This window comes from Pelophylax lessonae, assembly GCF_965119305.1.
Source record: "Pelophylax lessonae genome assembly, chromosome: 9".
NCBI lineage: Eukaryota > Metazoa > Chordata > Amphibia > Anura > Ranidae > Pelophylax > Pelophylax lessonae.
Genome location: NC_138776.1, coordinates 263,657,341 through 263,671,394, shown reverse-complemented (window position 1 = coordinate 263,671,394; position 14,054 = coordinate 263,657,341). Strand labels below are relative to the sequence as shown.

At 45.9% G+C, this 14,054-nt stretch overlaps 4 protein-coding genes across 5 annotated transcripts in view; 1 reads left to right on the top strand and 3 right to left on the bottom strand.

Annotated features, from left to right (window-relative positions):
• The window catches only part of LOC309564430 (uncharacterized protein), a gene marked incomplete at its 5' end in the record, with an annotated part of 504,148 nt that overhangs the window by 239,380 nt on the left and 250,714 nt on the right, over window positions 1–14,054 (bottom strand). The gene's annotated exons all lie outside the window — the stretch shown is intronic.
• The window catches only part of LOC309563902 (uncharacterized protein), a gene marked incomplete at its 3' end in the record, with an annotated part of 281,290 nt that overhangs the window by 95,115 nt on the left and 172,121 nt on the right, over window positions 1–14,054 (top strand). Inside the window, 1 exon segment of the mRNA XM_082268535.1 lies at window positions 3,169–4,099. Within this exon segment, the coding sequence (XP_082124661.1) occupies window positions 3,169–4,099 (931 nt within the window).
• The window catches only part of LOC309562808 (uncharacterized protein), a 400,807-nt gene that overhangs the window by 243,237 nt on the left and 143,516 nt on the right, over window positions 1–14,054 (bottom strand). The gene's annotated exons all lie outside the window — the stretch shown is intronic.
• The window catches only part of LOC309562643 (uncharacterized protein), a 361,535-nt gene that overhangs the window by 257,367 nt on the left and 90,114 nt on the right, over window positions 1–14,054 (bottom strand). The window lies entirely within an intron of this gene.

Below are 14,054 nucleotides of genomic sequence, written 5' to 3'. Positions count from 1 at the left end.
GGCGTTCAGCATAGCCAATTGGTAAAGGTAAACAGACACTTTTTTGTACCAGCGTCTGGCTTTACGGGCAAATAAATACGGCGCAAAAAGCTGGTCGTTAAGGTCCACCCCTCCCATATTAAGGTTATATTCGTGGACACAGAGGGGTTTCTCCATAACGCCAGTTGCCGTAGGGATTTGGACTGTCGTGTCTGCGTGAAGGGAGGACAGAACATAAACATCCCGTGTATCCTTCCACTTCACCGCAAGCAATTTGTCCGTTTTAAAGCAGGCTCTCGCCCCCCGACTAAGACGGGAATTTACAAGCCGTTGGGGGAAGCCCCGGCGATTAGATCACACGGTGCCACATGCGCCAATTTGTAATTCAAGCAGGTGACTAAATAGTGGCACGCTTGTGTAAAAATTGTCCACGTACAAATGGTACCCCTTTCCGGATAAGGGTGACACCAAGTCCCAAACGATCTTACCGCTGCTCCCTATGTAGTCTGGGCAGTTCGGGGGCTCCATACAGCTATCTTTTCCCTCATAGACCCGGAAACTAACTGTATAACCTTTGGCCCTGTCACACAATTTATACAGCTTGACCCCGTACTTGGCACGCTTGCTGGGGAGGTACTGTTTCATAGCAAGGCGGCCAGTAAATTTAATCAGGGGCTCGTCAACGCAGACAACTTGTTCGGGGGTAAACAAGGCTGCAAACCGCTGATTGAAGTGGTCTATGAGGGGCCGAATTTTGTGGAGCCGATCATATTCAAGGTCTCCCCGAGGACGACAGATTTCATTGTCGCTGAAATGCATAAATCGCAGAATTTGCTTGTATCTCCCCCTGGACATAGAGGCAGAGTACATGCGCATATGGTGAACTGGGCTAGTGGACCAATATAGCTGCAATTCACTCGGTTTAGTTATGCCCATGTGGAGGGAAAGGCCCAGAAAGATTTTAAAATCGGAAACCGTTATAGGTTTCCAGCCGAATTGTCTGGCAAGGGGCGAATTTGGGTTGGCGACGATGAATTGTCGTGCATATAAATTTTATTGATCCACAATAGATCTGTAAAGATCTTCCGTGAAGAACAGCTCAAAAAAGTTCAGGGGCGTAAAACCATCTGTCTCCACGTGGATTCCAGGTTGGGCAGTGAATGGGGGAAGTACTGGCGCTGTAGAATCAGTGGGTTGCCAATTGGGATATGCCAGCGCATCAGGGAGGGCACTATGGGCTCTACGGGCCTGTCTACGAATACACGGTGGCTGCGGGCCACTACTTTATGCTAGCCACCGCACCAGCTTCAACTGCACTTAGGGGACTCGCCACGTTGTACTAGGTCCAGGGTGTACTAGGCCGCTGGCGCTTGCCAGGTCACCAGAAGGATGAGCGGCACTAGTACCCACACTCTGCTCCATACGAGCACCCTGCGATTCCTGCTAACAGGGACCCATCTGTCGTCGGAGCTATCTGTCAGGGAGCCGCTGCTGTCATCTGGTTCGTATACTGACAGTAATTCGGTCATTGTAGCTTCCCCATCGCTATCAGATGACACGGCCAGTATACTATAAGCCTCTTCACCACTGTACTAACGTTTAGACATTTTGGTAACTAAATTTACCTGTACAGTGGTGTTGACTCACAGGTAATAAAAGCACCTGGTTGTCAAGGACTATTTCAAGCACTACCAAAAAACCTGCTAATGCTAGCAGGGATCAGGCCTGACTCTGCTAACACAGCGGTTTTGTGTGTTGTGTTTTTTTGTAAGTGACAGTAATCTATTGATTACTACACTTGCCTGGATGAAAGGGTTAAACGCAGGTGCTGGCAGGAATCAGTGCTGACCGTGCAAACACTGCGTTTTGGAAACCCTAAACTATGGGGGCGCTAGTATAGTTCTGATCAGATCAGATATTGATCTGTTCAAACACTATACTAGTAATGGAAGTGTATGTGCGTGTGTGCGGTAATCAAGGGGTTATTTCTAACTATGTGCCGGGGATATGGGGGGGGGGTGGCGGGGACCCTAAACCTCCTTTGGGATAGAAACTAACTCGCTAGCGCAAACTCAAGTCACAATCACACTAATACAAAATACAGTAAAAACAGTATATTATGTGTGTATTAGTGTGCAATGTGACAGGGGGGGAAGGGGTTAACTGGTGGTGATCAGGGGGTTAAATCTTTATTGGGGGGTGGGTAATTTACGTGGAAAAGGGGGAGCCGCAAGCGCTACACCTGACCACAAATCACACTTTTATACGGGTATATAGGAAAATGCTATATGCTGTATAGAGTGTGTGTTGTGGCAGGGGGTGTAGGGGTGATCAGGGGGTTAAATCTTTATTGGGGGGGGGGGGGTGACGGGGACCCTAAACCTCCTTGGGACAGAAACTTAGTCGCCTGCGCTAATTCTGATCACAATCACACTAATACAAAAACACAGTATATTAAGTTTGTATTAGTGTTGAATGTGATGGGGGTAGGGGTTAACTGGCGGTGATCAGGGGGTTACATTTTTTTTCATGCGGGTGCCGTCCCCCCACAAAGTGCCGCCCTAGGCCTGGGCCTTGTTGGCCTAGGCCAAAATACAGCACTGGCTGGAGGTCATTTTGTAGGGCTCTGGCAGGGCTCATCCTGTTCCTCCTTGCACAAAGGAGCAGATACCGGTCCTGCTGATGGGTTAAGGACCTTCTATGGCCCTGTCCAGCTGAAACCGATTAACAACCCCCTCTGCTACTTGACTGACCAGATGAATATCCTAGGAGTTTCCCTGACTTGATGCTATACTCTGATTATAAAGTGTTGAGCAGTGTATATGAGTGTGGAAAACTCTTGGTAATTTTTCTTGTCTTCTGACAGACGGACTCTGTGGTGGGAATAGAAGGACATCGGAGGAAGATGTGACTACAGAAGATAATGACATGGCATCTTCTCCAGAAGTAAATCCCGTTCCTCATAATATACATGACAGACCCCACCATTGGAGGAGATCATTGGAATCTCCTGATACTTCACATAGTCCTCTAATATCTGACAGTGCCGACGGGTGCGGGAAACCATCTCATCTCAGGGAATCTTCTTTACACCATAAAGGGGTTCATACAGGAGAGAATTCATTGTCATGTTCAGAGTGCGGGAAATTTTTTAAACACAAAAGAAGCCTTGTTAGGCATCAGAGAATACACACAGGTGACCTTCCCTATTCGTGTTCAGAGTGCGGGAAATGTTTTAAACAGAAAAGAAGCCTTGTTAGCCATCAGAGAATACACACAGGTGAGCATCCCTATTCATGTTCAGAGTGCGGGAAATGTTTTAGTCAAAAAGCAGACCTTCTTAGGCACCATAAAATACACACAGGTGAGCGTCCCTATTTGTGTTCAGAGTGCGGGAAATGTTTTAGTCACAAAGCAGACCTTCTTAGACATAAGAGAATACACACAGGGGAGCGTCCCTATTCATGTTCTGAGTGCGGGAAATGTTTCAATCGTAAAGAAAGCTTTCTTAGCCATCAGAGAATCCACACAGATGAGCTTCCCTATTCATGTTCAGAGTGCGGGAAATGTTTTAGTCACAAAACATACCTTCTTAGGCACCAGAGAATACACACAGGGGAGCGACCTTTTTCATGTTCTGAGTGCGGGAAATGTTTTAATCAAGAAACATCACTTCTTAATCATAAGAGAATGCACACAGGTGAGCGTCCCTTTTCATGTTCAGAGTGCGGGAAATGTTTTAGTCACAAAGCAGATCTTCTTATCCATCAGAGAATACACACAGGGGAGCGTCCCTATTCATGTTCAGAGTGCGGGAAATGTTTCAATCGTAAAGAAAGCTTTCTTAGCCATCAGAGAATCCACACAGGTGAGCTTCCCTATTCCTGTTCAGAGTGCGGGAAATGTTTTAGTCACAAAACATACCTTCTTCAGCACCAGAGAATTCACACAGGGGAGCGACCTTTTTCATGCTCTGAGTGCGGGAAATGTTTTAATCAAGAAGCATCCCTTCTTAAACATAAGAGAATACACACAGGGGAGCGTCCCTATTCATGTTCCGAGTGCGGGAAATGTTTCAATCGTAAAGAAAGCTTTCTTATCCACCAGAGAATACACACAGGTGAGCGTCCCTATTCATGTTCCGAGTGCGGGAAATGTTTCAATCGTAAAGAAAGCTTTCTTAGCCATCAGAGAATACACACAGGTGAGCTTCCCTATTCCTGTTCAGAGTGCGGAAAATGTTTTGGTCAAAAAGGAATCCTTCTTCAGCACCAGAGAATTCACACAGGGGAGCAACCTTTTTCATGTTCTGAGTGCGGGAAATGTTTTAATCAAGAAGCATCCCTTCTTAAACATAACAGAATACACACAGGGGAGCGTCCCTATTCATGTTCCGAGTGCAGGAAATGTTTTAATCGTAAAGAAAACCTTCTTCGCCATCAGAGAATACACAGGGATGAGCATCCCTATTAATGTGCAGAGTGCGGGAAATGTTATAATAATAAAGGAAGCCTTCTTAGCCATCAGAGAATCCACACGGATGAGCATCCCTATTATTGTGCAGAGTGCAGGAAATGTTATAATAATAAAGGAAACCTTCTTAGCCATCAGAGAATACACAAAGGTGAGCTTCTCTGTTAATGTTCAGAGTGCGGAAAATGTTTTAACCCCTTAAGGACCGCGCCCATTTCTGACACATGTGGTTTACAAGTTAAAATCAATATTTTTGCTAGAAAATGACTCGGAACCCCCAAACATTATATATATATATATATATATATATATATATATATATATATATTTTTTTTAGTAAAGACTCTGGAGAATAAAATTGCGGTCGTTGCAAAATATTTTTGTCACGCGGTATTTGCGCAGCGGTCTTTCCAATGCCATTTTTTAGGAATAAATACATTTCACCGCGTTTAAAAATAAGTAAACAGTAAAGTTATCCCAATTTTTTTTGTATAATGTGAAAGATGATGTCACGCCGAGTAAATAGATACCTAACATGTTCCGGTATAAAATTGTGCACACCCTCAGAATGGCGACAAACTACGGTACATAAAAATCTCCACAGGCGACGCTTTAGAAATTTTTAGCGGTTACCAGTTGAGAGTTACAGAGGAGATCTTTTTATTTAATTATTTCTCTCACTCTGGTGATCGCGGCGATACCTCACATGTGTGGTTTGAACGACGTTTTCAAGTGGGCGCAACTTACGTATGTGTTTTCTTTCGTGCGCGAGCTCATGGCGATGGGGCGCTTTAAAATTATTTTTTTTCCTATTTCTTTTATTTAACTTTTTAATTTTAGCATAATTGTAAAAAAAAAAAAAAAATCTGATGACTTTTATTGGTGTGAGAAGGAATGTAAACATCCCTTGTGACAGTAATAGGAGTGACAGGTACTCTTTATGGAGGGATCGGGGGAGGGGGGAATGTGACAGTAATAGGCAGTGACAGGTACTCTTTATGGAGGGATCGGGGGGAGGGGGGAATGTGACAGTAATAGCAGTGACAGGTACTCTTTATGGAGGGATCGGGGGGAATGTGACAGTAATAGGAGTGACAGGTACTCTTTATGGAGGGATCGGGGGAATGTGACAGTGATAGCAGTGACAGGTACTCTTTATGGAGGGATCGGGGGGGAATGTGACAGTAATAGGCAGTGACAGGTACTCTTTATGGAGGGATCGGGGGGAGGGGGGAATGTGACAGTAATAGCAGTGACAGGTACTCTTTATGGAGGGATCGGGGGGAATGTGACAGTAATAGGAGTGACAGGTACTCTTTATGGAGGGATCGGGGGAATGTGACAGTGATAGCAGTGACAGGTACTCTTTATGGAGGAATCGGGGGTCTAAAAGACCCAAAACCCCTCCCCCACACTTTATTCTATTCAATATGCCGAAATCTGCATATTTGAATAATGACAGATGTTTGAATTCGCGGCCATTGTGACGTTGAATAACCCGGACGTGACGTTGTGCTGCCGCTTCCGGGTTACTACTTCGGAGACCCGAATGGAGCTGTGAAACCACCTCAGTCCTCTCGGGTTGGTTTACACCCGCATCGCCCTCTGACCCGCTGTGGGGTTGGCAGGCAGCTGGGAGCCCTTATGTTAACCCTGTAAAGCCCACGCCAGTACGCCGCAACCGTATGCATCGGGGCTGTTGCGGCACAACCCCATTCAGTTAAATAGCATTGCCCAATGTGACCGGGGGGTGCGAGGTTTGCAGCAGCCGCAAATTGCAGTGCCATGTGTACCGCCCCATCCGGCTGCCATTTAAGGTTAAGTTGGTGGTAAAATCATGACTCAACTGTCTACCTTTACCGATCCCTCCCCACATGAGGCAACAGGCAGGAAATCATGACAATCCATTTGGCAACAAGTGGGCAATCATCAGAGTACATGGGGCAAGAGATGGACAATCATGGCAATACATGAGCTTGATTTATTGAAGTAGCCGGCTTTTTATTGGTCCAACCAATGTATGATTATTAATACATTTGACACATTTGTTAATTCTATTATAAAAGATTTAAGCTTTATTTTATTCATATCATTTACTGTGTGGTAATCGCTTATTCTGATCTTGTCCAATAAAAACGCTTCGTACAATATTCTGTGCCGAGTCTTCTTTTTTACCAATGATTAGATGATCGGTGATTGGAATGTGATCAGTTCATAGAGAGTCATCCATTGGGGTTTTATTAGTGAGATGGAGAGTGAAGAAGGCACCACATTGACAGCCATTGGAGGCCCTTTCTAAAGCCCTAAACTTTTTGGCAACCTGTCTATGACATTAGTCTTCCAAACTCTATCTCACTGAGCTAAGGCCAGAAGAGTTCCAGGAGTTCTTCTCTGTCCACAGTTCCCAAACCAAAAGGAGACATCCACCACATCTTCAATCTTAAGGTCCTAAATGTCCTCAGCTGGGCTCAGGAGTTCTCCATGTAATCCACCAGGTCATAGCCTCTTTATCAGGGAGACTTTATGTTTTCACCAGCCCACATACATGTACTGCAGCAGGGCGGCCGTTCTGTGCAGAATCCCGTACCTGTACGTCATCTGCATTTCCAGGTCTGGGGCCAGAACAGTTCCAGGAGTTCTACTCTGATCACAGTTCCCAAACCAAAAGGGCACATCCACCACATCTGGACACTGGACAAAGCAAGAGCCAATCAGCGAGTTCAGCGGACATGATGATGTCCACCGGCACCCTGCAATCATTCCTGAGAGAGGCAGAACAGTGGTCTGCCAGTGTAAACAAGGCAGATCGCCGTTCTGTTAGTAGGGAAGACGGAGATCCTGTGTTTCTGCTAATGAAGGAAGGAGATACTGGCACACAGAGTTTATATACAGTCCATCCAGCAATAAATATCTAAAAATACCAATGATCAGGGTAGAGGGTAATACAGAAAACGTCACTGGTCTTTGGTTATGGGGGTACAATAAAGGAATACACGGGACCACCTGCGGGCTGCTGTCCTTGAGACCGGCTCTTTATAGACCAAGAGGAAAGCCCTGTAGAAGGAGCCAAATACTCTGAGCGCATTGCTTTGCTCCTCTTCTCGTCTGGTACCTCCCATCCTTCCTGTGATGGCACTTCCGCTGTGCCTTCCATGCTGGTTAGTGTGGCTTCTTGGGGCTCCTCCAGGCTCCCGAGCCAGCCATCTCTCTGCCCAGCAGCCGGAACAGAGGACAGCAGTCCTGCAGGACGGTTCTAGGAGGATCCACATCCACAGACTGCCACCAGATGAGCACTTGTATATTTTACCTCTTTGGAGTGTTTTTAATCCTTTGCTTTTAAAACCCTTTAATCAGGATACTACACTTAGCTGGTGCTTCCTGTAGGGTTGCCACCCATCCAGGATTCACCTGGACAGTTCGGGTTTTGAATCATGTGTTTGGGTTTCAGGCCACCTGAAATCCGGACACAATATTCAGAATGGCCTGTGGCTCCCTAAGTACCACAACCCCTGAGTGCATAGATGTGCACACCGGCCTCACCCCCATACATAGACAGGAGAGGAGAAAGGGCTTGATCTACTCCTCCTCTCACCCCTACCCCTCTGTCTGCCCACCCACACTCCAATCCCTGGCATTCTGGAAGGTGGATCCCCACATGCTGGTTGTGTTGGAGGGTGGATCCTCACATTCTGCTTGTGTAAGGTACAATAGCCACCTGACATCAAGAAGGTCATCCCCTATGTACACCTGGAGTCCATTGAGGTCTACCGGTTCCATGGTCCTATCCGGATGTTCTGTGGCTGTTCGGAGAGGAATTGGGTTGTCTATTCGTTTCTGGTGACTGACTTTGCACGCCTGTTTGACCTTCCTTAACAGGGGGTCCAACTGTTTGGTAAGGGTACATCCTTTATTGTTTGTGTGATCTCTGCCAAGAAACTCCATTTGCAAGAATTTTGTTGGATCTGTGGCTACATTTTCAGCATTTGAATCCTTTTCCTCCACATGGACTTATGGACATTGGTTCACCTCCTTTCCTTTAGTTAGTTATTCCATTTAGTGGCGCTGTACCATCTTTACATTGTCTTTTTGGTTTGATATACTTTGTACTAGCAGCCTTTTTTAGCTCATTATTCTTTGTGCGCAGCTTTCTTTCCATTGCTGATGAGGCTGCATTGCTGGAGACTGCTGATGAGGCTGCATTGCTGGAGACTGCTGATGAGGCTGCATTGCTGAAGACTGCATTGCTGGACACTGCTGATATGGCTGCATTGCTGGAGACTGCTGATGAGGCTGCATTGCTGGACACTGCTGATGAGGCTGCATTGCTGGACACTGCTGATATGGCTGCATTGCTGGAGACTGCTGATGAGGCTGCATTGCTGGACACTGCTGATGAGGCTGCATTGCTGGACACTGCTGATGAGGCTGCATTCATGGACACTGGTGAGATGTCATTTGATTAAAAAAAATGTTCTGAGTTCAAAGGTGTTATACGCCGATAAATACGGTACTTAATCAGAAAATATTCTATGAACAGGGTAATAAAAGTGGAAAGCTACTTGTCAGAGCTGTACGTAGCTCGAGAAGAAGTACTACTATACATCACCTTCAGGATGGACTAGGCAACACTCTCACCAAAAATGAGGACATAACCAAACAATTCAAACTTTTTTACCAGAAGCTGTACAACTTTGACTCTTCTGAGCCTTCCCCCCATGAACAGACCACACGCAATCGCTTAAGGACTTCCTATCCGAATACTGCACCACTTCTATTTCGACAGAGAAAAAGACAGAACTAGAGCAACCATTTACCTTGACTGAGTTAGAGACTGCCCTGAAACAAATGAAACCTGGTAAAAGTCCTGGCCCCGATGGACTCACGGTTCAATACTACAAATGTTTCTCAAATATCCCTCTTCCCCAGCTACTTAATTCACTGCCGGACACTCCAACCCCCCTAGACCACCTCCTCGAAACGCATATCACGGTCATACCTAAGGAAAACAAGGACCCCCCACTTACATTTAATTACAGACCAATTTCACTTCTAAACGTGGACATTAAGCTCCATGATTTTAGCCAACAGAGTGCTCCCTATTCTTCCACACCTGATCTCCTTAGACCAGGCAGGAAAACCAGAAAGAATACGATTAAGGCCCTGAATCTATATCATTGGCTCACTTCTTCTAATCTATTTCTTCCTCTCTTCTTTCTCGCTTCTTTCTCTTGCTTGATGCTGAGAAAGCGTTCAACAGGGTGGCATGGGATTACATGCAGAGATGTATAGTAACGAAGTAGAACTACTTAAGTACTGTACTTAAGTACCGAAATGCGGTATCTGTACTTTCCTAGAGTAGAATTTTTTTCTCCTACTTCTACTTTTACTTCACTACATTTTTTCGATGATTTCGATACTTCTACTCAAGTATTTTTTTTTTGTGCTGCATAGTTACTCGTTACTTTTAAAAAAATGACCACTGCCAGAACAGTAGATGGCAGGTTGCATAAAGCTCAAAAAAATGTGTATAATGTCATTTGTAAATCAGCGCATACGAAAATAAAGGCTGTGTATAATAAAAGCTGCTATACCAAATCTTTCCAATAAAAAGAAAATATGAAACAAACAAATAAATGGTGCTACAGCGCTTAAAGTGCATCAAGAAACTACTAACAAACACAGGTTAATCATTTGAATAAATCATTTGAAATAATAAAAACAATATGATGTTCATACTTTTGACTTCTTTCTTTAATAACTACATAACACAGTACTTGTACTTCTACTTTCAGTACTTGAGTAGAAATTTTTTTTCAAAACTACTGGTACTTTTTACTTTTAGTACTTAAGTAGCAAATTTTTTGAAAAAACTACTTGCAATACTTAAGTAAAAAAAATGTTGAATACTTTAGTACTTCTACTTAAGTAACTTTTTCTGCGAGCACTTCCACTTCTACTCAAGTAATTTTTTGATCGAGCACTTGTACTTTTACTCAAGTAGAAATTTCGAGTACTTTATACAAGTCTGATTACATGGCAGCAGTGCTTCGATCATTGGGACTGGGTCCTCGCATGTGTGCTAGTATTCTGGCTCTAAATTCTACCCCCTCCGCCAGGGTGAGAACTAATGGCCACCTGTCGGACGCCTTCCATATCACCAATAGGACGAGGCAGGGTTGTCCCCATCTCCCCCTCGGTGTTCATACAGATGGATACTTGAATGTTCCTGTTTTTCTGGCGCACCAGCAATTCTTCCCCTTTGCTGTGGGTCTTCAGCTTCTGTGGTTCATCTTCTCCTCTGCACTTTGAGTGTTCACCAAGGTGCTGGCCTCCGGGGCTAGCTTTGCTGTGCTCCCAGGGCATCGCCATTGTGGGATTTCTGGAACACCTCCATTAGCTTAGGTTCTGGCTGACAGCATAGCTAGAACATTGCCAAGGTTCAACTGGGACCTGAACCTTCGTAACTCAGCCCTGGAACCAACTAATCACTTGGAATATCTGAGTCTCATCCTAAACACAGCTCAAGCCAGAGATTTTATTCCCCAAGAGAAGCTTTAAACTCTCTGTTCCCAGGCTCCGGCTCTTCAGTCCAAGGGTCACCCATTTTTGCTTCTGCTTGAGAGTTCTGGAGCTCATAGTAGTGTTCTTCTAGAACAGGGGGGGTCCCCAAACTTTGTAAACAAACAGCCAATTTACTGTCTTCAGACTTTAGGGGGTGGGGGGGGGGGGTGGACTGTGGCTACTGGAAGCAGAAAGGGTCACATCAGTGGCAAAAGAACAATGTAAATGGACACTGTAGAAATAAAAAGTAAAATAAATGAGAAGAGAACTAATTTAGGAGACCCCATTCCTCCAAGCTCACGCTCAGAAGCGACTGCATACGGAAGTCGCGCACGCATATGTAAACGGTATTCACACCGTACACAAAGGAATCACCGCAAACGTTACAGGAAGAGCAATAATTCTAGCACTAGGTCTTCTGTGTAACTCTAAAACAGGTCACCTGTGAAGGCTTTATAAAGGTTGACTATGGAGATTTTTAAGTACCGTACTTTGTCGCCATTCTATGAGCATGCGCCATTTTAAAGCATGACATGTTAGGTATCTATTTACTCAGCGGAACATCATCTTTTACATTATACAAATAAAATTGAGGTTTAGGGGTAATGTGTTTTTTTTCCCCCAAAAATTGCATTTGCAAAACCGTTGTGCGAATACCGTGTGGCATAAAAAAAATGCAACTATCTCCATTTTTTTCTCTAGGGTCTCTGCTAAAAAAAAAAATGTAGCACCCTTCTAGACAGGTGCTAGGTAAAAGCATTGAGTTGCTCCTGATGCTTATCAGGTGAGCTATTCTGTTAGTTTAGCCTGTCACATGTTTCTAGGTGTGATTCACTGGGTCTGAGGGAGTGTCCTCACTGTAGCCAATGAGGGAGTTCATTGGACAGTGGAGGAAAACGAGCCAGTGGCACACTCTGTTTTATATCAGTTCCAGTGGGAGGGCATTCCTGCAATGCATTCTGGGATTGCACAAAAATAGGAGGGGAGCATGTGACAGGGGGGCTTTTGGCAGGAGCAAAGTCCCAGGAGGAGGCGGATGGCTGTCTCTCCTCCTGCAGCGTGAGGAAGGTGGTCCAGGTGGTCGGTCTAGGGACAAGGAGTGGAGCTGGGCTGCAGAGGATCCAGTGTGCTGACCAGTGGAGCTGCTGGGCAGAGGACTTTGGGAAAAACAGTATCGTGAGTACTAAGGGATCTGCCCAGGGGTCTGCCTAAAAGAAGGGACCACTCCAGAGAAGTCAGGGGATCAAGAAGCCAGCTCACCCAGAGTGTTGCCATAAAGGGGGTGCCATGTAGTGAACCCTGAAGATTAGGAACAAAAGGGGGCGCCAGGAAGGGCCCTAGGATTGTTCGGAGCACAGATTGCGAGAACAAATACGGCTACAATCACCATAAGTGCACTAAGTACAAAAATCCCAATATTGTCTTTATTTCCTGCTTCATTGCATACAGGGATGGAGACTCTGTTGGTCATGAGTCTCATATAAAGTCCCAAAATTTCCTCCCCCATATTCTACAAAATCCCAATATGGTCCACAAGGTGGTGATCTGACTTCTCTCAGATGGAACGCACAGAAAGGAAGTGATGTAGTTACAGACAGGAAGTGATGTAGTTGCAGACAGGAAGTGATGTAGTTGCAGACAGGAAGTGATGTAGTTGCAGACAGGAAGTGATGTGTTACAGACAGGAAGTGATGCAGTTACAGACAGGAAGTGATGTCGGGTATACATAGAATGTTCCAGAGTGAGCGGTGAGTCGGGAGGAATTAGAGAGGAGACGTAGCTGGAAGTGGCAGCAGAAGAGGTAATAAGATCTTATTTTATATTTATAATCTTTATTAACATAAAGAAAATGTCCTCCTTTCCTTTTTGCCGCTGGGGGAACAGAAACAGAGGAACACATAACACTGAGGATCGGTTTCTGGTCCCCCGATGAAAAATTAAAAGCATGGACGCACAGCGCGCTTCCCAATAGCAAAACTTTCTCCAGCTCTACTGCAGCGCCCCCACCAGACAGATCCGAGGTATCCACAATTTATGTGGCTGAGAAGCAGAGCTCATGGTGACTTGGACACTCCCTTCTGGAAATATTCAGCAGAACTCCTCCCCCAGCTAACATTAATCCCGTCATCTGCCTGAACACCAACTGGGCCCCCAGATCTGTATATACGGGATGACCGGGAACCCCACCGTGTCTGTGCCATCTATACTCTGCATGTGTCAGAAGATACCAGACACGACTACCTGCCCCCATCTAACACTACTGTCCCCTGCCCCCATCTAACACTACTGTCCCCTGCCCCCATCTAACACTACTGTCCCCTGCCCCCATCTAACACAGCTGTCCCCTGCTCACATCCTATCTAACACCTCTGTCCCCTACTCCTCATCCCCCATCTAACACTGCTGTCCCTGCTCCTCACCCCCCCCCCATCTAACACCGCTGTCCCCCGCTCCTCACCCCCCCATCTAACACTGCTGTCCCCCGCTCCTCACCCCCCCCCCATCTAACACGGCTGTCCCCACTCCTCACCCCCCCCATCTAACACTGGTGTCCCCCGCTCCTCACCCCCCATCTACCACCACTGTCCCCCCGATGTCCACCATTCCTAACCCCCTATCTATCACTGCTGTCCCCCGTTCCTTAATCTCCATTTTACACAGCTGTCCCCCATTGCTTACCCCCTATATAACTCTGCTGTCCCCTATTCCTCACCCCCCCATCTAACACCACTGTCCCCCACTCCTCACCCCCAATCTAACCTTGTTGTTCCCCGCTCCTCACTCTCCAACTAACACTGCTGTCCCCCAACTCCTCACCCCAATCTAACCTTGCTTTTCCCAGCTCCTCACCCCCAATCTAACACCGCTATCCCCCATTCCTCACCCCCATCTAACACCACTGTCCCCCTCTCCTCACCCCCCTTCCCACACTGCTCACCTATATTCCACAACCCCCACTGACACTGTTGTCCCCCACTCCTCACTCCTTTATTCGACATTGGAGATCTCCACTCTTCGCACACCCTATTCGATGCTTCTGT